The sequence below is a fragment of the Rhipicephalus microplus genome, chromosome 2 (genome assembly GCF_043290135.1).
Source record: "Rhipicephalus microplus isolate Deutch F79 chromosome 2, USDA_Rmic, whole genome shotgun sequence".
Taxonomy (NCBI): domain Eukaryota; kingdom Metazoa; phylum Arthropoda; class Arachnida; order Ixodida; family Ixodidae; genus Rhipicephalus; species Rhipicephalus microplus.
The window spans coordinates 247,636,288-247,662,138 of NC_134701.1; the positions used below are offsets into that span (position 1 = coordinate 247,636,288).

The window sequence follows — 25,851 nt, forward strand, 5'->3', positions numbered from 1 at the left end:
CATATAAAAAAGGAATATTTATCATGACCTAACTAACCTGCACAATATTTTCTTTATTTAAATAGTGCCTTTATGCAAATGTCATTTTTTTTTTCATTGAAAGGAAGTGGAAACTACCTTGAGCAGTGGCGGGATATGAGTTTCGGTAGGGCGTGAGTGATAACTTGTAAAGTACATAACATTCTAAAACTTATTATACTTGGAGCATACAAGCCATCATAACAAGCTTTTAAGCCTAATAAAATGATGAATTCTTTTGAGGGTAACATGTTCATTTAAAGGGTCCCTGCAATACTTTTTAAAGTAGCCACTAAAGAAGCTTATTGCTTCAGAAATTTACCACCGCAAAATTTTAGAATCAGTTCAGTACGATCAGAGTTCCAAGATTCGTAGCACGCTGCAATTGCATTCTCTCCTTTCGTCCTGACCAAAGAGCTGAAAACTATACCCCGCGACAACTTTCTGTGGCAGCACAGCCAAGGCTACGGAGCCGAAGCACGCTTGTCTTACTGCGCCACAGCATGTAGTCCCTCAACGAAAACGTTTGTATACTGTTCTGGGTAACTAAGATTTTACCATTCGTCACTTACATTTTTCGCGGATTTATTTTTAATTAGTGAATAAAAACGTTGCGCAGTAGAAAAAATTTCGTTTCACGCTCTCTCAGGTTTTTTGGGGGTTTTTTTGGCTTCCGTCGACTCGCGTTTCCTGCAGCGAAACGCGAGCACGAGCAAACGCGAGCCGAAACGCGAGCAAACGCGAGAAATCGAAACCGAATCACCCGTCGAAGCCGTCGGACTACTTGGCGCAGTAGCACATGTGCATAGGCTCCACCCACGTAGCCTTGGCCGTGCTGCCACAGAAAGTTGTCGCCGGGTGTAGGCAGAGAAGGATGGCACGAAAAAAAAAAAAAAAACATGCACGCCTCATGACCTTGAGCACTTTTTCTCGCTCTTTTATTATTTTTTTTTTCCCTTTGGATATGCATCCTTTCAGAGAAATCGCGCACACACTTGTGGACAAGTGGCAGCCTCCCGCAGCGGCCTAAGTAATGACGGAGTGCGCCATGCTCAAATCAGCCAATGACTGTGACGAGTGATTTTTGAGATTCTAGTGTCATTTGCTAAAGGAAGGAAGCAATTTTTAGCTTTGAAAATTTATTGTATATCACAGGCGGCGTGCTGCGCTATAACATTCACCTTGTGTGCTCTCGGTAGCCTCGACTACTGATCAGCAGCGTTTTCTGATCATGCTCAGTAAGTATTGCAGGGCCCTTTTAAATTTGAAGGGGTATCGCGGCAGAGCCAATTACCTTTGAATATATGCTTTCATGGCTTAGCACCACTACCCTGCGGTGAAACCACCTTTACAGGCAGTTACATGCGGCACACTTATTTGTTTATTGCGAATACTACGAAAGTTTCGATAATTTAACTGCAAATCGAAGCAAATTTGAACACTCAACTATTCGTTTGAATATTCACATAAATAAGCCTACACAATGTGCAAAGTTTTGTAGTGCACGAAAGAATTCTACGTGTTCAACGCAAATTCGTGGTCCGTCGCCATTATGTGATAGCGATGGCACTGTGTCCGACTATTCTGATGGGAGGCTGTTGGCAACATACTTTCAGTTTCGTTCTCATGTACAGCCATATTCCAATTTTATCAGTAGAAGAATGTGCATTGGATTAGATTTTTTAAAGCTGAAAATAAAGATTTGCTCACACCTCCTTCAATAAACTAATGCTGCCATTAGCTGCCACTAGCAAGTATAATCTAATCTACCTTTTATGCAGAGGCACAAGGTCATGCTGTGGGCTATTCAGACAATCTGAACCAGTGTTTTTGGGCAAGGCCCAGTGTCAATGCCTACTATTTTAGTTTTCCATTAAACGACACCCGGGTTACATGACGGTTTTGCATGGTTCCCTAAAAGTCGTATAATCGGGGTTCCACTGTATTAACCTTGATGGACCCCACCGTGCTTGTACTGAAGAGATTCCGGATTATGGTTTCATTTAAAAGCATTTGCACATAGTAAACATCGGCTTACCTTCTGTCCAAGCAGACCTAGAGAGACCATCTTCGCATTGTACACGTTCTCAAGCTCGCGCAAGGTCTCCTGCCGTCGCTCCTCGAGCATGGAGCGGTAGAAGTGGAAAGTGTCGCCGACCTCCCCTTGAGCCCGTTGGTACTGAGACTGGAGACGGCTTGACACCTGGTCAAGTGTCTTGAGTGCGGCCCTAAGGTCGTGCGACTTGACCCGTCCATCCTCCACCATGTGTGATAGGCCCTCTACGTGACGAGGTGCTGCTTCGCTCAATGGCTCCAGGTCGTGCATCGCCTGCGTATATATCAGGAACGTAATGTACAAACAAACTGCATATACATTAAGTATGAATGGACCTTCCAAACTTTATGGAGGCTCGCGTACTTCTAAAAAAGGTTAAAGAAGGAACCCACCACTGCATCGTTAAACTCGCCAAACAGACAATATATTGCATGCATCTCTTCGAGACTGGCATCAGATTTTGTTTGGTTGGTGCCATGCAGCCACAAACTGTGCCGCCTGCAGCAATTGCCACTGAACTGATTCTATTTTTGAGACTATTTTCCGGTGCCCGCCAATCCAGAATAAGCAGTGGGCAAGCCTATCTTTTGAACTTTTGGTTGAAGAAGTCCGTAGGCCAAGGATTACTACCATACTTATTCGAATATAGCTCGACCTTTTTTTCCCGAAGATGTTGTTCACAACCAGCTATACCCCTATATTCGTGACCAAAGAATCTTGCCCTTATTCATGATCAAAACGACCAAAAGCAGCGAGCTAGTAATAGCATTCAACTGCAGCACCCGCTCTTCTTAAGGGGGGACGCAGGTCTTAGAATGGTGAAAAAGGGCCAGAAAGTCGATTTTGAGAAAATGCGATATTTGAAATTTTTAGACCTATAAGCGCGTGCCCTCAAATTGTGAACGCTGAATTCGATTAGTAAATGAATTAAAATTGAATATAGAGTCGCCACGGGAGCCGCAAAACAACCCACGGCAGGTCATTTTCGTTCAAACTTCCCGCACGCGCCGCCGGCGAGGCAGTTGGCCGATCGCCACCATCTTGGGCTTGTTTTGAAGCCGATTCCTTTGTGGTCATTTAGCCACCCTTCAAAATGGTGTCGCTTAAACAGAACAGCTGCCCTCGCCCCTTTTCCGGAGCCCCCTTCCGGGCCGCTGATTGGCCGGAGCGTGCGCGCACCAGGCGAGCCCCCTGTTCCTCGCTTCCCATTGGCTGATGCGGCCAAAGTTGCCCGCGCTTTTTTTTGTATATTGTTCGTCGGCTGCTGGTTCCCGTTCGCGCACGTTCTTCGTTTGCTTCTCGCACGTGCCTGCTTGTGCTACCTGACCGACGCACCGACTTTCCGTCTTTTGCCGGCATGATTGGAGATGCTCGACGCGCCAAGCGTACGGCAAGAAACGGAGGCGCCCGTGGAACGCTTGCCAGAATAAAGCAGCCGACAACGTGCAGCCGATTTCGCCCGATGCCACCGAAGCGGCGCATTCCGACGACGGCGCGCAGCCGATTTCGCCCGATGCCACCGAAGCGGCGCATTCCGACGACGGCGCGCAGCCGCGGCCGCTTGTGTTCGAAGCGGTGCACTCTCCTGTGTCTTGCAGCAGCACCTCATCGGATTGTGTCGTCGTCGGATCGTCATCTTGCACTTCCAGCAGCATCCTAGACCGCATTGACACAGCGTTTTATTCGGCGGACGAGTTTGCTGAGTGCGCGAGAAATAGAGCGGGCTTGAAGGCATCACTCGCATCGCAGTGCGCGACGGAACGCAAGTTCGAGTTGCTAGATATTGATCTGGAGGATGGTGGCAAAGAAAACGGGACAGAATTTGTTATTGTTGATCTGGCGGCGATACGCTCGTTATTTGGACTTGCCGCGTGCCCAGAATGCGGTGAAAGAAGCGTCACTATTTCAAAGGCAAAGAAAGAGTACGAGCTGTGTTCGAAGCTCATAGTCACGTGCGGCAGTTGCGACTTTCACGAAGAGCATTTTTCGTCCCCACGTATAGCCGACGAGACCAACGCCAAAATAAGGCCGTTTGAAGCCAATATGCGTGCCATGAAGGCCATCAACAGTATCGGCAAGAGGGCAACGGCTCTGTCAGACTTCTTCGCCTGGATGAATATTTCGCATCGAGGGCTTCACCACAAGAGTTACCAATTGATTGATTGATATGTGGGGTTTAACGTCCCAAAACCACTATATGATTATGAGAGACGCCGTAGTGGAGGGCTCCGGAAATTTAGACCATCTTGGGTTCTTTAACGTGCACCCAAATCTGAGCACACGGGCCTACAACATTTCCGCCTCCATCGGAAATGCAGCCGCCGCAGCCGGGATTCGAACCCGCGCCCTGCGGGTCAGCAGCCGAGTACCTTAGCCACTAGACCACCGCGGCGGGGCCACAAGAGTTACCAAAGCCACATGAATATAATGAAAGAAGCCTGCTGTGGGACTGCTGCCGAATGCGAAGCGGCGAGTGTTGCTTGCGTCAAGGAGCTCTATGCGGAGTTCGGCAACGCGCCCGGAAATGTCGACGTCATTTATGACGGCACCTGGCTTACGCGTGGACATCGCTCGCATATATGTGTTGGCTGCATTGTTGAGATGTATAGTGGCCTCGTGATAGACCATATCGTGCTATCGAACTTTTGCCTGGCTTGCACCACAGGACCCAAGGAAGGAGAAGCAGGACATTCTGCCTGGCTCATTCAGCATGCCCCTCTGTGTCAGAAGAAAGTTGATTGTAATGCTGGCCAGATGGAAGTGGAGGCAGCACTACGCTTGTTTGAGCGGTCACTTGAAAAGCACAAGCTTCGTTATACGACAATGCTGTCGGACGGCGACAGCAGGACATTCCATGCACTCACAGAAAAAGAGGTGTACGGCTTCATAAAGGTGGCCAAAAAGGACTGCATAGATCATGTACACAAGCGTATGACAAGCGTACGGGAGCTGCCTTACGTACCCTTGTAGAGAGAAAAAAAAAGCTCAAGGTGGCTCACTTGGTGGAAAGGGCAGACTTACGCAACAAAAGATAAAGATCACCTCATACTATGGCTACGCATTGAGAAGCCACAGGAACGATGTTCCAGGTATGCAGAAGGCTGTTCTAGCAACTTTGAACCACATGTCTTCAACTGACGAGGCACCAAAGCATGACCTTTACCCTGAAGGCCCTGAATCCTGGTGCAAATTTCGGAGAGCTCTTGCGAAAAAAGAGAAGCCGCCACCACACAAGGACAGCCTGCCTGATTTCATAACTGAGGCATTGGAGCCTGTGTTTAGGCAGCTGAGCGACAATGCCCTCTTGGAAAGGTGCAGCGATGGGATCACCCAAAACCAACCAAGAGCAACGTGGAAATTGCCAAGAAGCTGGGCTACAGCGCTGGCAATAACTTGGTGCGTCGCAGCCTTGAGAAGGACAAGGGCAGGCTGCAAAAATCGCGAAGAGAGCATCTCGACAGCAGTTCAATAAAGGAAAGACTTTCAAAGCGTCACAAGCCAGCAGGGGACTCTGCTTACAGCCCTGGTCTGCTGTAAACAGTCATGATGGCAAATAGTGAGAATTTTTGCAAAAATAAATATTCTCGGTTTTAGGCCTAAACATTGTGTAAATCTATTGTCTATCCAAGGACAACATTAATACATGATTTTTTTGTGTTCCTTTCACTTGCAAGGCACTGGAACGACCACAAAATAAAAAAATAATTCTCATGCTGAGTCAATGACTATTTTATAGTTCTAGAACAAGCTGTGAGCTGTGTTCTGGGTGGGTACAGTGAAATTTAGCATGGCCATTTATTCTATAATATAGAGCTACAAAATGATGTCATTAATATCGCTGTAGCTTCACTTTAGCAAAAGTTAAAGTTGCTGAAAACTTCAAACTCGTTTTTTTCAGTTCGATGTTTTTGCACATTGCACTCGGCCTTAAGGGGGTTTTTCCTATGTTAAACTTGAGTCAATGCGACAAAGTTGGTATCATGTTATTCGCCTTGACATGATCTATGGGGTGATTCTATTTCTATTTCTCTAGCATCACTTCAAAAATTACCATTGAAGATTTTAGCGAGAAAAATTTATTGTAATATAGTGACCATAAGTGCTGGTCAATTTTCTAGCTTATAAAATGCCTTCAAATGGATAAAAATAGCATCACCCCCTACAGCAAGTCTCCAGCATTGGGATTATGCATTCACTTTTTGGATTTAGCAAGAACAAATTGCCAAAAAATCTCGTAAGAAGTACGCAATTAAGATTCAGATCTTCATATTTTCTAAACCACTTGAAATATTAAGAAAAAAATTAGAGATTTGAAATCAGCATGAAAAACTAGCTTAAGTAGTAAAGTTTGGTTAATATTGAGCAAAAAATTTAAAAAAAATTTCAGAACCAACGTCCCCCTTAAGGGGGGACGCGGCACTTCGGGACCGGATATCAGCCAAAAAATCGAGTTTTCGCGGACCTTCTTTTCGCGTTCCCGACATCATTGCGCACCTATTTACAAAATTTCATAGCCGAATACCATCAACTTTTATCGTTATTCAACTTTAAAAAACCGAAAACGGGCGTCCTGCCCTTTAAATTGAGGGCGAATAGCGCAGGTTTCGGCTCTACGATACGCGGGAACTACGCGCTCGATCGGCGCCATTTTGTTCTTGTTTGAAAGAACGCGTTTTCAGCTGTTTTTTTTTATTCAGTAAGCAACATTGAGCGTTTCCCCGGCTCAAAAAACGGGGCCTCAAAGACAAAGAGCCGCGCTCACTGCCATTGGCTAAACGGCGCACGTGACTGAAATGGCGCTTTCCGGTTGGCTGGAAGCTCGCGGCTTGCGCCTGCATACGCGACCCGACGCCATTTTGAAAGGGTTACCGCTGTGACGCCTCGAAATCAGCAGAGCACTCTGAAGCTTCTGATCGTATCGCCATGCCTGGAAACGCAAAAAAGTATCGGACCGTGCATGCATTTGGTCGCAGGAAACGCAAAGGTCGCGGGAGAAAGTCTACGAAGTCATCAGAGCCCTTGGTTGACTCCGACGAACGATGTGTCGACGCTCCGCGGCCGTTCAGCGATGGTGCGACAGAGCGCGTTGCCTCCGACGACGATGACGGTGAAGCGAACTCCGGACGACTACGAATCGACGCCAAGGTGGTGACAAACGCCGAAGTTGAAGAAAATCATGCCCGGGAGAAAGCGACGCTCGACCGGCTTTCATCGGCGCCAGCAACTGCACGGAAAATTGACTTTTTCACCGCGAGTTGTAGCGAGGCAACCGCACAGGACTCTGACCACGCTGCTCCTTATCTGCTTATGCATCTAGATATCCTAAACGCGATAATGGGTGCCTTGTGTTGCAAAGCCTGCCACGGACCGGCTACGATCGTCAGAGGGGATCGGGACTACGGACTTGCCGTGAAAGTGCTAGTGCAGTGTGAAAGGTGCGGCGAGATCGCGAATGAATGGACTTCGCCCCGCGCGAACGGCACGAAAACGTGCAATCCGTTTGAAGTAAATCTTCTCGCTTCGAGGGCGATGGTGGCTACCGGCAACGGCCAAACGAAAATGAACGATATTTTCGCAACAATGGGCATCTCACACCGCGGTATGCACCACAAGACGTTTCAGCGGCATTTGAAGAACACGCTGGCACCCGCTGCAACGCGAGCGGCTGAGTCCGCTTTGAGCGAATGTGCGGAAAAGGTTAGAACAATTTATGATGACTTGTGCTTCGGCCACTGGGGCAATATTGCCGTTAGCTACGACGGCACGTGGAAGACGCGAGGCCATTCTTCCCACATCGGCGTGGGCACAGTTATCGAATTATTTAGTGGCTACGTGTTGGACTACGTCGTTCTTTCCAACTTTTGCCTAGGCTGCGAGGTGGGCCCAAAGCCTAGTAGTGAGGGCTATCAAGAATGGAAGGCTAACCACAAATGCCAAAAAAATACGAACAGCAAAGCGGGGCAAATGGAAGTGGAGGCGGCTCTAATTCTATTTCAGAGGTCGCTTGAACGCCATGGCCTGCGCTACACAACTATGCTGTCTGATGGAGACTCTAGGACATTTTGCGCCATACAAGACGCCAAGGTGTATGGTTACATTGACGTGCACAAGGAAGACTGTATTAATCATGTACAGAAACGGATGGGCACCGCATTGAGAAACCTGGTGCAGAAACAAAAGTGCCGATGGGAAAAGAGGCCTTGGTGGGAAAGGCAGGCTCACAGGTGAGCTGATCACCAGGCTGAGCACATATTATGGCCGGGCTCTGAAATCGCATGAAGGTGACGTGGGCGAGATGCAAAAGGCTGTGATGGCCACATACCGCCACGTCACCTCCACTGATGAATGCTCGGACCACAGTCTGTGCCCAGCTGGTGAAACTTCATGGTGTCGGCACAATGCCGCAAAAGCAAAGGGTGAGCCCGACCCCAGGCATGCCTACAATCTACCGAAAGACGTGGCAGAGGCATTACTACCGGTTTATACCCGGCTTTCGGAAAGAGCCCTGCTTCAGAGGTGCGAACGCGGCAAAACGCAGAACTCCAACGAGAGCCTACATTCGGTAATCTGGAGTTTGGCCCCCAAGGAGCACCATGCGTCCCTGTTCGCTGTTGAAGCAGCTGTTGCAGAAGCAGTGCTGCGCTTCAACACGGGCAATTTGAATTCTGCAACGGCAATCTTAGATGAAATGGACATGAATGCGACAAGTACTGGTGCCAGGAGAGCGAGAGAAAAAGACCACCGTCGCAGCATTGTCTCCAACAAGAAAAGAACAGCCTCATTGGAACTCCGGAAGCTAGTGAAGAGGAGGCATGAGCACAAAATGCATTCAGACTATGCTTTTGGTGCGTTCTGAGGTTGTCTTGTTGCATCTTCTGAAATAAAAATGTGTGCCCACGTTTTTTCTCGATTTCTCAAAACGGCAATTTTCATGTGCTTCCCATTATGCCGGAGCAATATCTCTTGTTCTATCTGGGTTATCATTACGATTTCTTTTTTGTTTCGAAGATAAATGCAGGGGATGTGTCGTAAAGTAAGTTTTATTGTAATAATTTTTGGAGAAAATTCTCTAAATGGATCTTTTGTTTCAAGTGTAGATGGGGAAATTTTTCATGTCATATTCAACATCCCACAACTTTGCTTCGAAATAGCCCAGAACAATGATTTATACTTTATTGCACACTGTGAACATACCGAATTGGTTCTATAGGTTGCACATCAATATCCAAGTTACAGTTAATTAGCTAATTAGGCCTTAATTGAAAAAGTCTCAGTTCATTATATATTTAAAACTAATTGTCACAGCAAAAAAAGAATTAGATTTTTGAAATCAGCAGTAAAATCTACATAGGCTCTCCAAATTTGACTGAGGTACTCGCAAAAATAAAAGAGTTTTTGGAAGGTGTAGCATCCCCCCTTAAGGGGGGAGGTGGGCATTGAAAAAAGAACTCTTTCATTTGTTGACCTACAGCGATGTAATTTGGCATGCATACTCATAAGTGTCTCGAAAAGGGAAATATGCAGTTTTATCATGATAGCTTCAGTAGTTCTCAAGTTACATAATGCTACACGATCCAATTACATGGTCTGCTCGTGGAAAGCCTAGCCCTGCAACAAAACATGCCAGGAAGCTACGAATGGAGTTGATCTTTACTCAAAACAAAGCTGCAGGGTATGGCACTCTCAGAATTTTTTAATAAGTTCTCTTTTTTTTTTAGAGATCATCACGGCTGCCGACACACAATGTCAGAAACAGCGGCACGGACAAATCATCGTCTAGAAAAATAACAGGGCCATGAGTACAGAAATTGAAGATTGCTGTACCCACAAGCAGTGTTCAGGGATTCAGAAAAAAAAAACAATAAAAATCGGTCCAGTCATTCCCGTGCTACACTTTCCACGAGCAATGCATAATGTCCAAAACGCACTTGTGAAAAAAAGCCTGTTGAAGTTTTCGACAGGCTTTTTTCAATGATCTTTTCTGTTTATCGTTGGATATTGATGAAAATTGGCACAGACACTAAAAATGACCTCACAGTGCTTCCATAAAAATTTTGAAGCGATACCACAAATACTTTACGAGAAACAAATTATTTCTTCATTGAACCATGTGGAAGGGCTGAGAATAATGTCGAAAAAAAAAAACAGTATTGAGAAAGCTGCGTTTAAAGTTTCAACTTTTCTTTACATCTCTAAAACACCTAAAAATTGCAATCTCAGGTTTGTCTTGTGATATTTCACTTCTTTTCATGATTTACTCCTTTTCATGATTTACAAAGAACAAGTATGGATTTCAAACCAAGTTCTTTGTATGAAGGAGTGGTGTGATAGGTATGACAGAAAAGATTGTAATTGAATAAAACCATATACTGAAATCATTACACATACTTTTTTGTGCTGAAGTTGTGATTAGCGTAATTAAGTACTTGATTGCAAATATTCACTGAACTTTTCTTTATTTGGAGAGAGGTTTATTGCATCAGAAAAAAGGATCACACCATGACAGCCTATGCCTTCTTTCTAAATAACAATGTTATGGGCAGAAGACTGGTGGCACGGGAATTTCTAGCAGTATAATTAATGACACGAAACGGGCATATAAAAATTCGTGCCCCTGATTCATACATGCTCTTTCGCCGCTCTAGCTGACAAACGCATCATCATATAGCCGGTCGCGGAAACTCTAATCTAAAGCAATTCATTAACCTCGGAACATTCATAGACGTTCGTGGCGATATCAAGCACGGCTCCAAGCACGTCTGAATCGCATCACAAAAGCTTATTGACAGCACTTCATATGACCGTGGGGTGCGAGGCCGCGTGGACAGTGCAGCGTGGACAGTGCACTTGCCGGCGGCGTTCGATGACGATGCGCGAAATGTGTAACTACGAAGACAAAAAATCGACAAGCACTGCACTTGGCATTGCATTCTCGAATGACGACGCGCGAAACTGCTAGCCGTTGTTCCGAGCGATCCTTGGCAGTGAATGGGGGGGGGGGGGGGGGTGACGAGCTTGACTGTGTTGTCCGCTGCCGATGCGAAAAATGCCCGTACGTGATTCAGAGGAGCTAGCGAGTGATGTGGTACATTCCTTGCGAAGAAGCACCTCGGCAAGAGTGTGCTTGCGAGTCGTTCCTGTCCGCAGTCTCGCTGTCAGCGGAGTTAGGCCTAAAGCCGACTCCAATGACGCGCCGCACTCGTAGACCGCTGCGCGCCCGCTCGTAGTAATCCTATCGTGCATCCGGTGCGGCCACTCGTAGTAATCAGATCGTTCCGCCACTTACAGCTTTGTTGCTTGCGAAGAAGCACGTCGCCACGAATGCGCTAGCGCGTCGTTCCTGCCCACAGTCTCGCTGTCGGCGGGGTTAGGGCTAAAAACGACTGATGACGCACGGCGCTCGTAGTAACCTGATCGCGCATCCGCTTACTGCTCGTAACTAAAGCGTAGTACGCTATATCTTAAGTGATTATCAAGCCATGAGGATGTCACAAAGTGGCGATTTTCGAGAGCCATGTCATCGAACGCACAAGCAGCAGACGACGATCTCCTGGAGCGAGCATCGGGCCAACAGCGAGGCGTGCTGAGACAACATGGCGGCCACGGCCAATCAAGGGCCTCAAAACAATCTTCAAACATTTGCTTTTCACTCGTTTGTTAAAGGGAGGAGCCAGCTGAGGCGGGAAAGTTAAACACAGAGAAATGCTCTTTCTGATGAGCCCAAGAAGCCGGCTCCCGGCCCAAGCATCGGGAGGCTATAATTTGCTGAAAATCGCCGTTTTCTCGCCATTTTCAGAAAAAGTTTTGCTATTTAAATGGGTGAAACGAATTTTCCGAAGCACTTCTCCTCGGTTTACAGTGTAAATATTTTGGAACCAGATAGAAAAAGGGTTCCAGAAACTTAAAACTTGAGTTTCAAAAAATCCATTTTTTTGCCATTTTTCGCGATCCCAAAGCCGCGTCCCCTCTTAAAGCAGTACCTGTTAAATAGGCTCACTGTACACCTCAAAATCTAGAATAAGTGCCACGCCCGGCCCTCTTTCAGACAATGCAACTAAGAAAAAAAAAGTTATTCATCTAATGACAGCACGCCGCTTTCTCAAAGTCTTCGCGAAATGTAGCCGCTTCGCCATGTTTGCGCTGCGAGATTTCCCTAGGTAGGCCGTGAAGCCCTTAGGAGCCTTGCCGCATGCTGACATGCAGCCGCACTGGTGGCACTGGCCGCATTCTTCGATCTTGACGCAACGGCAGTGTTAAGTGTTTGCTTTTGGGTGATTCAGCGACTATGTCAGGTCGACAAAATTGTACCGCTGACTTCAAGCGTGAGGTAATATATTTTGCTGAGGATTCTAGCAACTGTGCTGCTCAGCTCAAGTTCGACATAAATGGAAAGTTGATTAGGGGTTGGAGGAAGCAGCGGGATTGACTGCTTGCATGCAATGAATGACGTCCTTTTGTGGCCCAGCTACTTGGAGGCATGACGCTCTCGACAAAGAAATGAGGCTTTCATGTGGAAGAGCAACATGCTAAAGGTTTCCCGGTTTCCTGTGAAGATATTCAGACGAAAGCCCAGCAGTTGGCACAACGAGACAAGATGCACCAGTCAACATTTAAGGGGGGACATGGTTTTTAGAGATAACATAGGTTATTTCTTGGCCAAAGTAGATGAAACTGCACTGCTTTGTTCAGTTTCTTTAGCTTTATTTAACTATCCAGTTATATTTTACACAGGTCAATTATTTCCAGAGGTAATTAGTACTCTCATTCTATTGTTTGCTGAAACAATTAAGTATTATCTATGCAACATAACATCATTTTAAACACGTATATGGATACAAGAAAGCCGAAGGAGAGCAACGCTGCAAGCTGATTGGAAATTGAACAACTACTTCTCAATTTACAGCACTAATGAGTTCATGGTCTACACCTAGCCAAAAACAAAAAAATTTTAAATTAATATAAAAAAAATTTTGAACTGCAGATTGAAAATCTGCTTGCAGCGTTGCTTTCTATGCACATTTAGCTACATTGTGCAAAAAGAATTGTAGCTCTAGCTGTCCTGGGTCGACTTTTAGAGAAGAAGCAAACAAGGGAAGTGGCCAAAATCCATGTTCTGAGAAAATGAGCAAAACAGGTTAAAACTTTATTTAGCGTTACAGAATGTAAAACATCACAGGCACACATAATTTTAGCAAGTTAATATGCACCAGGCATATAATCAGATTGATTCTTAGCATGAGCATGCCTTTTTTTCAAGTTCCGCTGTAAGTTGTCAGCTGACGAGCGTTTGCTTGCTGACGCCACGGAACGACGGCAATCCTTTTCGGCCATGTGCTTGGAACTGTGGATGCCAGGGTTGAGGCCAAGCTCTTTCAGTATGCCTGCAGAGCTTCTCTCATTACCAGCGTTAAACTTCATGACTGCTTCGGCTACTGCTGCTTCAACAGTGAACAATGAAGCATGTCGGTCCTTCGGCGCAAGTGCCCATGTCATGGAGTGTAAGCACTCGTTGCTGTTTTGTGTTTTGCCCCGTTGGCATCGTTGCAGTAGCTTCTTGTCAGAAAGCCTCTGATAAATAGGCAATAATGCCTCACAGACATGAGGAGGCAAGCTGCGCGGATGCTTGGGTGCAGGCTCGCCCTTAGCGTCTGCAGCACTTTGACGACACCATGAGTTGGTCCCTGTTGGGCAAAATGTGTGGTTGGCCACTTTATCGTTTGATGTCACATGGTAATAAGTGGCCATCACTGCCCTTTGCATGGCATCCACATCGTCATGAGATTTCAGGGCCCATCCATAATATGAACTCAACTTGTTGATGAGATCCCCAGTCAACCGGCCTTTTCCGGAAAGGCTCTCCAGGCCAGTGCTTTTCTTGTGCTTGTCCACCAAATTGCGCAAGGCTGTACCCATCCGCTTCTTCACGTGATTCACGCAGTCTTCCTTGGTGATGGGAATGTACCCATACACATTCTCTTCTTGTAGCGCCAGGTACGTCCGGCTATCGCCATCTGAAAGCACGGTTGTGTACCTGACACTATGCCGCTCTAGTGACCTTTTGAATAAAATGAGGCCAGCCTCCACCTCCATTTCCCCAGCTTTCTTTGTTGTGTTTCGCTGGCACACGTGGTTCTCTTTCCACTCTTCGTAAGCGGGGTCCCCCTCCTTCGGGCCCGACTCACACCCGGCACAAAAGTTGCTCAGGACAACGTAGTCAAGAACGAGGCCGCTTATCAGTTCAATGACGGTACCGACGCCAATATGCGACGAGTGTCCGCGCGTCATCCACGATCCGTCGTATGACACGGCGATGTTTCCCGGGTTGTCCACATTGAGTTCCGCGTAGATGTCGCGAACCGAACTCGCACACTCACTCATAAGTTTCGAGGCAGCAAGAGTAGCGGCAGGTGTTAGCTTCTTCACGTACGCCTGCCACGTTTTCGTGTGGAGGCCGCGACGCGATATGTTCATCATTGCAAATATGTTGTTAAAAGCAGTCTGCCTGTTGCCAGTTGCCTGCATTGCGCGGGTGGCGAGCACGTTCAGTGTGAATGGATTTATTTTCTGCTGTCCGTCGACGCGCGGCGAACTCCACTTTGACGACCCGTCACCGCAGTTCACACACACTAGCTCAAGCTTGACGGCAAGGCCGTATTCCCGCTCGCCTCTCCTGATCTCGGCGTCTCCGTTGCAAATCTTGCACTTTAAATGCAATATTATCAAAGCATTTACCGCCTCCAAGTCCAGGATGGTGAAAGTCGTTTCATCGGGTGGGCGACCCACAGCGTCGGCACGTTTAGCGATAAGGCTGCGCTTCCGCTCCGTCGCCGCAACAGATGAAATCTCTCGCAGCTTCTCTTCTGCCTTCTTCTTTTTATCCTTTATCTGTTGTGGCTGCAGAATTTGCGTGTCGTGACGCACACGGCCGCTTTCCGCGACGTTGTCGGCAACTGACGGGCTCGTAGGACTAGCGTCCGTTAGGCCTGCCGCGCTGGCGTCGACGACCGCTCCGCTGGCCGCTGCGAGTTCGCCATCCTCGTTGTCCTGGGTCGTTGCGGGGCGCTTCCTGAAGTTCTCGGCTAGCGATCGCCTCACCCGCTTTCCAAATTTGTGTTTGGTGCGGAACTTCTTGATGGCACGACCCATAGCTGTAGGCAGTTGACAACACCAAGACAAAATGGCACACGCTCACGCGCGTCTCTGCGGTGAAGCAGACGCCAGAAACGCCGCTTGGCCAATCGGATGCCTAGATTTTGTCACGTGCCCCAAGCAGCCAATAGAATCGCGCGCTTGTACCTCTCGATGACGCGCTTTTGCTAGAAAACCAATGAGCAAAGCGAGCCAGTGGTGGCGGGAAATTAAAGATGAAGAACGGCTCTTCCAAACGAGATCGAGATGGCCACGATAGCCCTTGTGTACCGGGAACGGTTCGGCATGGAAAAAGCGCGATTTTAGCGTCAATTTGCGCTCATACACACCTCATATTGGTGTTACAAATTGATTTTACGGCGAAAATAATGACAATATAAGCTAGAAACTTAGCAGATTTGTGCAAAAATAGATATAGATTGCGAAAATGTCAGCTTGAAAAAGTCGATTTTTTTGCGATTTTCGGCCTTCTAAGACCCGTGTCCCCCCTTAAGGCAAGTCCGGGCTGGGTTCTAAAGTTTATGTGGCGGAACGGGCTCTTTCCATCAAAGAATGACCACCTGTCATCGTTTGCCTGCACCGTATGGGGAATGCCTTATAGAGTTCCAGCAATATGTCAAACTTCAAGCATCAGAAGGATTACATTCTCTGTCAGATAGGCAACGCTGACTAAACCCCGGTCTGCTTGGACATGCCTAGTGGCACGACAATCGCAACTAAAGGAGCAAAGGATGTGCACCTGTTAACAACAGGTCATGAGCACACACGCTTCACAGTGATGCTGCGCTGCACGGCAGATGGGAAGAAAGTGCCGGCATACATTGCATTTCACTGCAAAATGCTCCCGAAGAATGAGAATTTTCCCACAAACGTGATGATCCGCACAAACGAAAAGGGGTTCATGAATGAAGTGATGGTCAAAAAGTGGATCCAGCTGGTTTGGACGAAGCGACCAGGAGCAAACTTGCGCTTGCCAAACATGCTGGTCCTAGACCCATTCAGAGGCCGCATTTGCCCTGGCATCAAAGAGGCCCGGCAGAAAGTTAACAGGAACCTAGTCGTCATACCGGGCGGTATGACTTCTCAGCAACAGCCACTTGATGTAGCCGTCAACAAGCCATTTAAGGACCGTGAAGGTACTGCAAACAGTGGCTCGTGGAGGACGATGCAGTCATGATCTTGACGAGAAGCCGCAAGAAGGCTTCTCTCAGTGTAGTCGTGACGTGGGTGAAAGACTCGTGGAATGACTTGCCAGCGGAAATAATCTTGACTGGTTTTAAAGGGCCCCTAAACCCCTCCAATATTTTCCCAAACATTTCAAGTAAACAAGTGCATCGCATGCAGAATGCCGTCACGATCAATGATGCCACACGCCACAGCGCTACAGGTCGCGGGCGCGGCACAATTTTGAAAAAAAAAAAACAAAACAAAAAAAACAATAGCTTCTCCTTTCTGGTCCCCGCCATTCCCACGACTGACGTGTGAAACTCAACGTCACCGATTTAAATGCTTGCGATTGGCCGAACGACAACTGACGACTTCCGATCACTCTGCAAACAGCTGTTCGCGTGCACCTTGCCGTTTTTGGTGGTGTTGCCACTTGCGAATCGACATCTGCGGCCTGTAACGCAACTGCCAAGAGCGTAGGGGCACGGGCCGGCACGACAGCGACAGCACTTAGTCAACGATCAGTGCATACAGATGACACACACACAACACTGTTGATGGCGAGCTGGGGCGTCGGAGTGGCGGATCGCGGCAACCAGAAGTAGACGCTGTCTCGAACAACACGCCAGCGGCGACGTATGCCACGTGAGATGAGAAGGGGCACTCAGTTGACTCAGCGAGGAGGGGCCAAGCGGTTTTGGAAGAGGGTAGTGTAGGAAAGAGGAAAAGAAGCAATCACGTTTCGATCATCAAACGCGTGTAACCCTGTTATTACAGCGCCGTTTCGAAAAATTCTCACGGCTACGTGTTCGTTGTAAACTCCGGCACAACTTCCTCACCTCAGCTAAATTTTGACCGCAGGGTGGTTTTTAGAGGTCCTTTAAAAAGTGTTGCATTTCAAACGCATTCAATGGTAGCGAGAACAATGTCATTAAAGATGCCGAGGGTGCCTGCAAATAATCCGACCCTCCTGGCAGCGACTAAAGGGCTGAAGAAAACTTATTGTGAATAAAGTTGTGGGTCAACCTATATTCTAATTTTTCTTTTTCTCATAGAGCGCTATAATTAGGGGCAGATCTATATTCGTGCCCGACCTATTTTTGAGTGAATTTGGTACTTCGGAATAAGTGTAGTTATGGCCAGAAACAAAAAACTGAAAGCTGAAAGATAACATGGCAAGAGCAGTCTTTTGTAGCAGAGCTATTTGTGCTATTGTGATGAGCTATCGTAAAGCAACAATGAAACTTTAAATCCATATACTAGCCAAAGACAAATGTGATTTCAAGTTCTGAAAATGCATTCAGATTATTGCAGTCCATTATTTCTTCTGAAGACTGCCAAAAATGTTGTCTTGAAGTACGCTTCGCACAAATTACAATAGAACTTAGACTATACGACTTTTACGGGGCCACCCAAACTGTCATATAATTTGGGCATCGTATAATCGAAAAACTAAGAATACAGGCAGTGACACTTAGGCTTCTACAAATAAACGAGTACAGACCGCCTGAACAAGCCCATGACACAACCTTCTACTTCCCCAAGGAAGGCAGATTGAATTTAAATTATTCTTGCCAATGGCAGCATTACTTAGCCGAGGCAAGTGCTAAAGAATTTTCATTCTAAACTTTAAAAAACTTAATCCAACATGTGTCTTTCTACCGAAAATTGAGTAAAAAAAATTGCCTGTGTGTGAAAACTAAGCTGAAACCACATTGCCAACAGCCTCCCGTTAGAAGAGTTAGATGCAGTGTCATCACGATCACATAATGGCGTTGGACCAAAAGTTCGCGAGTTGGCGTCCTAGCCTTCGTGCTTGACCGAGTTAATTTATTGCCTTATGAAGCACAACTAGTTATGTCCCGCTGTCAGTGATGGAAGCAAAAGTTTGCTTCTTGGAGTAGATTCTGGAGCAAAAAAAAATGGTACTTTGGAGCAGCCTTGAGTGTCTTCGAAGCATAAAAATTTCTAGATTATGGTGGCTATTGGTGTTTACGGAGCATTTGCATGTTCCCAACGACTCCTGAAGCCTAAAGTATAACTTAGACATCTCATAAATATTTACATTGCTACGTGCCAGTGCATGGAGACGAAGAATAAAAGCAGATAGACTGGCGCGAGCTAATTTCTGTGGCTGGCGCTGCTCGCTTAACGAGCTGTAAATAAATCTGTGACTACCCCTCTGAGTCTGTCTTCTTCTCGTAACATATTCGGTGGAGTTGTGCGATCCCCGTCCTCGCCACGGAACTCCGAAGCGGACGCTCCCTTGCAGCTTTCAACATGACCACTCAAGACTCCGCTACATCCTCCCCGGTCGCCCGTCCTTATGCCTGACACTTACCGCCCTCAAAGACCCTGGCGTGTTCTCGGGCCGCGAGGGTTCCGACATCGACCAGTGGCTAGGCCTCTACTAATGCATCAGCGCCACTTACAGGTGGGACCCCACACTTACGCTTGCGAACGTCATCTTTTATCTCGACCGAACCCCTGGTGTTTGGTTTGACAACCATGAGCATGATATTACAAGCTGGGACAGCTTCAAGGAAAAGATCCGTGAGCTTTTTGGCAACCCCTTTGGTCATTCTGAAGCTGCGAAGAATGAGTTGTTGACCCGCGCACAGTCTTCCACGGAGTTCTACATCAGTTACATTCAGGCTGTCCTCTCACTATACCACCAAGCTGACGAAAACATGTCCGAGCCTGACAAAGTTGCACATATTCTTAAGGGTATCGCCGACAATTTGTTCAACCTGTTGGTATTCAACAATGTGTCGTCTGTTGATGCGATTATTTAAGAATGCCGCCGGTTCCAACAAGCTAAAAGCAGGTGCATCTTCCATCAGTTCCAGCGCCTTCCAAACACTGCTGCGATGTCCTCGTGTCTCGACACATTATCATCCACCAGACACCTGTGACAACTTGACGCGACTCGTCAAGCGAGAACTTGAAGCGGCTGCTCCAGTTAAGATGGGACCAACGTCCCCTGACCCCTCTCCTCACATTACGTTGCCCCTCATTCAAGCAGTCGTCCGGCAGGAAATCGCCAGCTTGGGAATTCACTATTTCACCGCCTCCTCTCGTCACTTTCATGCACGTCCTGACAATCTCCATGAGACCAGCCGCGACCATTTTGCCCAGGAACCTGCAACTCAACACCGCTACTGAACACCGCTCTCCACACCCCCAACGTCCCCAGTCTCGTTCTCCACAGCCCCGCTGACCGTCTTTCCCTGCCTTCCCACGAGGCTCTTCGACGAAAAACTAAGTGTTGCAGCCCCCGGAGATGGCGCTGTATCGCTCGGACTGACAGAAAATCCGCTCTTGACAATACGGATAGACGTACAAATAGATGGCATACATGTCACTGCTCTTGTCGACACTGGCGCTCAACTTTCCGCGATGACGAGTGATTCTCGCCGCAAGCTCAACAAGGTTCTCCCACCTGCGACCACTCAGTTCGTCCGTGTTGCGGATGGCGGAATAGCATCTATCATTGGAATGTGCTCTGCTCGTGTAAGCATTGTGGATCGACACGCAGTTCTCTTCACCGTCCTTGATAAATACCCCCACGACGTAATCTTAGGCTTCAACTTCCTGTTTGCGCATTCTGCCCTCATAGACTGTTCGACCAGTACGCTCCGTCTACACTTGCGCGCAACAGAACCTCTTGCACAACGGCCGAGCCACCTCTGCACAACAGAACATACGCGCCTCCCTCCACAGACCCTAACCTTCGTAGAGCTCGTCTAATACCACCAGTTCCCGATGGTGACTATGTTCTGACCCCTATCACCGATGTCCTCTTAAACCGTGGCATTACATTACCGCACTCTATTCTGTCCACTGCAGGAAATCATCCCAGTTGTCCATCCCAGTTGTCAACTTTAGCTTGACACCTAAAGTGCTGCCACAAGGGATCTCTTTGGCGTTGCTCTGCACCTTAGAAGACAATGCGGTAGATGTTTTCACGATGGCTGCTCCTTCTGACCCCCACACTCAAAATCAATCTGACACTTGCTCCCACAGCGCTATTACGTCGATGATTGCTTCCAACTTAACGCCGCAGCAGACTGTCAAGCTCCACCAGGTTCTGCTGTCCTACATCGATGTTTTTGACCTCAGCGGCCGTTTGTTGGGGAAAGCTACAGGTATGACCCACCTCATAAACACTGGTAATGCGCATCCTATTCATAGGCGTGCATATTGGGTGTCGGCGGCCGAGCGTCACATTATCCAAAGTGACGTCGACAAATGCTCACCAAGGACATCATTGAGCCATCCTGCAGTCCTTGGGCTTCTCCTGTAGCGCTAGTCCGCAAGAAAGACGGTGCATGGCGTGTCTACGTGCCAGTGCATGGAGACGTAGAAGAAAGCAGACTGGCACGTAGCAATATTGTTAAACATGCAGCATGCAAGTACGCAGCTAGAACACAAGCAGTACAGTCGCTGAGAGTTAATGTGGGCTTGTTGGCGATGCGTTTGGAAGAATTTTTGTAGCGCAAGGTGAAATACGGAAACAGGGAGGGATAGACTGAGAGGACAGATTCACATCATTAGCGTAAATCTTAGGGGTGTCAGGGGGGTCCGAACTTCCCTTCTGTTCAGGCTGAAGAGGACGACCCTTGCAAGTATCCGCCTCGAGATTTACCTGCTATAGCTTGTGATATGATCAAGTTACGTGTTAAGTATAGCACAATCAACTTTTAAAGCTTATTTAATAGCACAGCTACTGCATACCTGTGTTAAATGCCGCTCAGCTGTGTGAATTGCAAAAAGGATATTGCAAAAAGGTTTAAAAAAAGAATGAACAAGAACAATGCAATTGCTGAAGAGCGGACCTCATGCTCGTCTTTTTTTTTTTTTTTCAATTTATCTCAAAGAATTATTTGATTCTGATATAGATAAAAGGGCAACCTATATTAAAACTCTAAATGGCCAACATAGCCCGATTTGTGTCAACCCTTGTGATTTTTCTCTTTTCATTCTGCTGAGAAGCATACTAAGATGATAGTGTGTCCAGCTTGCTTTTGGTTTCGTTTAGGCTCACTGAATGGTCACATGGTTCAATCTCATTGTTTTTAGTTAGCCAACACCACTTCGGAGCAGGTATGGTGCAGTTACTAGCAAATATTGCACTTTGGAGCAGCATGGAGCAGCGTTCCACTTTTGGAGCAGTTTGGAGCAATTGGAGCAGCACTTCCATCACTGCACTGTTTTAAGGAATGTTTCTTTCAAAAGAAAGTTATTTTGTACAGTGAAAATAGCTGCATTGCGCCTTTTTCGTGCTCAGGATTCTGACTGCGAGTGCCACAAAACAAAGCAGGATATCAGCTGAACGCCAACCGGGAAAAGTTTCCACAGAACGAAAACATGAAAATATCAACATCTCAGAAATGAGCTCTCCGGCTAGCTGAAGCTACTCTGGACGAAGCTTCTCTAGGTAACGATTCTGCGTACGCAAGCAATCAAAGCGTATGCAGAAGTGCATGAACCACCAGGAAAATAAAGTTTTATTATAAGACATCCTGTCTCAACCTTTTCTTTCGTAATAATCAATCGAGGGGCATGCACATTCATATTTAACATTTGTGAGTATTTGGTCAATGCTTGCTGCGAGTAAAGATTTTTTTTTTATTTGGACGGAATTGAAAAGTCGTTGCAAGATGCAGAGTCGGCATAAAATTGTGCCGTATAAACAAGGTTTTCCATACGTTACCCATATGGGGATTTCAGTGGGACCAAACAAATTGGTCGTGAAAACCGGATCGCGAAAACCGGATCATCAAGTAACTCGGGAGCCTATATTCAAAGTTTCACTGTATGCACTTTCAGAGCTTTCTGCAGGCAACAGTCTGAATAGTGTTGCAACTAGAGACATTCGGATGACAGACTGCGTCCAGATTCAGTGGGCCTACCAGCACGTCATGTGACCTAACATCAGAGATTCTTCTCATCCTGGCCTCATTTACATGAATCGTAGACAGATGACAACCTGGAGGCAAAACAATGCTGCAGCTTTAAAACCAGCGAAGTCTTGCGGATGACCTCAGTTCGCTTACTGGTGCTCGATTCAGCTGACTGCTGAGGCCATATTCTGACGCCATCCTATCTATTCCTCTCCCATTGATCTCCCACCTATGGGATGACCCATTCCCATCTATCCCTTTCAATGTGTGCCACCAATTGGCTGATTGTAGAATACAGTTATCGCTTTAATTGCTCCAGGAAGAGGATTCTATGGCAGACAAAGTAGCCCTGTTGCCAAGAGCGTTTTCTCAGAATACGGCCCGTAATTAAACGCTAAATTTAGGGTACAAATGTGAACCAAGACAGGCAAAGACGATGCACAGCACTAAATTGTGCAATGCAAGAATGAGTTATACGTAAAAGAAACACACTGCCAATACAGATCAGTGCATCACTGTGTCCTTTCTTCTTTTGTGGGCCTCGCACACGACAGCAGCGAGGTCAGCCTTGAGCAGTCACATGTACAACAGGTTTATTTCGGAAACTTCTCAGGCCGCTGACCACAGAGAGGGCTTCCTTTGGCTTTCCCCAACTAAGACTGCTTCCCTTATCTACGCCAAACTGCCACCCTGCAGCACAGTCGCTGATGGTTTTCGGCAGCCGAGATGACCTTGCTTTTAAATGTAGCCAGATATTGCTTTCGCAGTCTTCACATAGTGTATGATCGTGGACGTTGAAAAGGAGAACTAATTCTAACGTTAGCAAATGCAGTGGCCTAATGATGATGATTGCGCTTCGCAACACCGAAACCAAAACTGAAGTGTTGGCTGAAAGTTCTTAGGATCTGCTTATAGTCCTGGGATGAAACTACATCGCAAAAACTTGAGCAACCTCTGACTATGCACAGGGTTTCACGGTAATTTTAAAGTACAATAAAACCGCACAGGCGTAGCAGTGTTGACGCATTCTCAGCAGTTCAAAGCTGATGGAGATGTCACACTGAACTATCCCGCAGACGCACTTTCTCATGTTATGAACTTTTCTAAATGAAACGACAACACTCTCCTGCTAGTAAGAGCATTAGATGGTCGTTTCATCAAAACGAGACCAGGAACATGTGTGCACTTAGCTCTGGTCTCAATTAAGTGGCACAAGAGCATGTGTTGGGAAATGCGGTGATTGTAAGCAAAAGGGGAGGGAGTAGAAAGGCAGAACTTCAAGCTTTGAAACGACACCATGCTAGTGGTGGTGCTCAGTGGCAGGAAAGACTGGATATGGTGCACTGCGTTGTGATGTCCTAGCACGACTGAGTTTCATTTTCATCCACCGGTCTAACAAAACTTTTATTTTCAGGCACTAAAAAGTATTTCCAGCATAATCGTTCACACAATGCATAAGTAAGACACTGCTGATGCCAAAATGAGTGTTTTTAAAAAATTGTTTTTAAGCTACTTTCGCAATTTGATCCCGATGTCTCCCATTAATGCAAGGAGTTTGGTGCTTAATTGGACCACGCTACTTGCTTCCATTTACCGAAAAACCTAAGCTACAAATTAACCAGCTTGTACTTTTAACTTTTGCCATATTACCCATATTTCTCACAGCATTTTGACCATTACAGTCCCACATTTCTCTTGGGCAATTTTTCGGTTAAACTATCAAAGCAGTGAGAATCTTGGTCATTTTCAGACTAGCAGTCTAGCATTTAGACTAGCTGACTAGCATTTAGACTAGCAGTCCAACAAACCTTTGGGTGGTCAAGCAAGGCACATTCCTTGCAGACGGGCGTGTCACATGAGCGGCAGAAGTAACGCAGGGCTTCTGATCGATGGCGCAGGCAGGCAACCGGTTTGTCCTGTGGCGCTCGCAGCCCATCCCGCGCACTCTGAAGCTCCCCTAGTGTCAGTACTCGGTGGCCCTCGAAGCAGTGCATGAACTGATGGGCCATCACGCAGTTGGGACACAGGAAGTTGGCACAGTCAAAGCACCGTGCAACTGCGCTGGACTCCTTGCCCTAAAAAAAAAAAAAAAAAAAAAGGGGGGGGGGGGGGGGGGGTCAGGCAGAAACGGTCAGACAGCAAGGAGGCACTGACTGTTACGATCGAAGCAGTAAACGCGATGGTCGAAAGTGTAGACAAGCACTGCATAAGCTAACAGCTGGTTGAAAGGCCTGCTGCAACGAGGTTTCTAGAAAGCTTAGTTTTACGTGCCATACATATAGAGCACCATACAAGCAAAATTTAAACCCTATTTATACAATGGGGTGCGCCCTGAAGGATTCACAAATTTATCCATTTTCAGAGATCAAATGTGCACAAAAATCCACGATTGGCAGTCTTGGAAGCGTCATCATTCATTACTGCCAGTGAGTGACACACAATAGATTCAGCCAAGAATAGTCAGTGACAGAAAGAACGTTTGCCCTTCTTGTCCCCTTTCATCCAATATTCATGTACTATACTGGAATTAGTGCGTAGAGCGTCCCGTCTAGTGTATCGACCTCTTCAACTTTCACGCCAAGAAGCTTCCCACTATCGCCACCCCTACATGGGCAAAGACATTCTCTAACACCTGCTTTAAAGGAGCCCTGCAACATTTTCCCAAATAATCATCAGATATTTTCATTAAGAGTTCACTGCCTCACAAATCGACTGCCGCAAAAATTTTAAGAATTCACCAAGTGCGAGCGGAGTTCTAGGGATTTGCCGTGCACTTAAGAAGAGATGCAATTCGGTAAAAAAAAAGTGTTAATCTGCAGCCCAGGACAATAAAATTTTAGCCGTATATCTAGGCTATTATGCCGATTTCAAATATGTAATTAGTTGCAAAGTTCTCATCTTGTGCTATTACAGTGTGTAAAATAAAGTTCATTTAGAACAAACTTCTTATGCTGCACCCGCCACCGTGGTCTCGTGGCTAACGCACTTGGCTGCTTACACGCAGGTCGCGGGATCGAATCCCGGCCGCGGCAACCGCATTTCCGACAGAAGCGGAAATGCGCGAGGTAGTTGAAATTTCTGGAGTCCACCACTTCGGCGTCTCATAATCATACGGTGGTTTTGGATTGTCATTGAACTTTTTATGCCACTAAACATTTATGATTTTGAGCTATTATCAACTCATCGCTCCACATTAACTCTAGGCGAGCGGCCGTGAAGCCATCAACATTTCTAAATGCTCCTAGCATTTTGGAAGTACGCGGGTAATGGCATGCACTAAAAATATTCCAAGTGTGAGAGAATGACAGGTTACTGCGACAGTTATGAAGTAAGCATCTTCAATCACGCACAACAGGCGCATGCATTTAGCCATCAGTACTGATTACAGGCAGCAAGGTGCTCACTAACCTGCAAAACGTGGCCGCTTTCGTGCAGGTTTTCCCATTTATTATTCATGGTGGCATCGCAGAAAAATGTCCCCCTATGATATCTTTTAAATTTTCCTCGAGGAACTAATGCATCGATTATGGGTGCCTGAGCCACCACAACTTTCAA

At 46.8% G+C, this 25,851-nt stretch overlaps 1 protein-coding gene across 4 annotated transcripts in view; it reads right to left on the minus strand.

Annotated features, from left to right (window-relative positions):
• The window catches only part of brat (tripartite motif-containing protein brain tumor), a 151,385-nt gene that overhangs the window by 14,078 nt on the left and 111,456 nt on the right, over window positions 1–25,851 (minus strand). For all 4 annotated transcript variants that reach the window (XM_075878695.1, XM_037421259.2, XM_075878688.1 and 1 more), the window contains 2 exons: window positions 24,105–24,371; window positions 2,057–2,347 (listed from right to left, as the gene is read on the minus strand). In XM_075878695.1, the coding sequence (XP_075734810.1) occupies window positions 2,057–2,347; window positions 24,105–24,371 (558 nt within the window). The remainder of the gene's footprint in view (window positions 1–2,056; window positions 2,348–24,104; window positions 24,372–25,851) is intronic.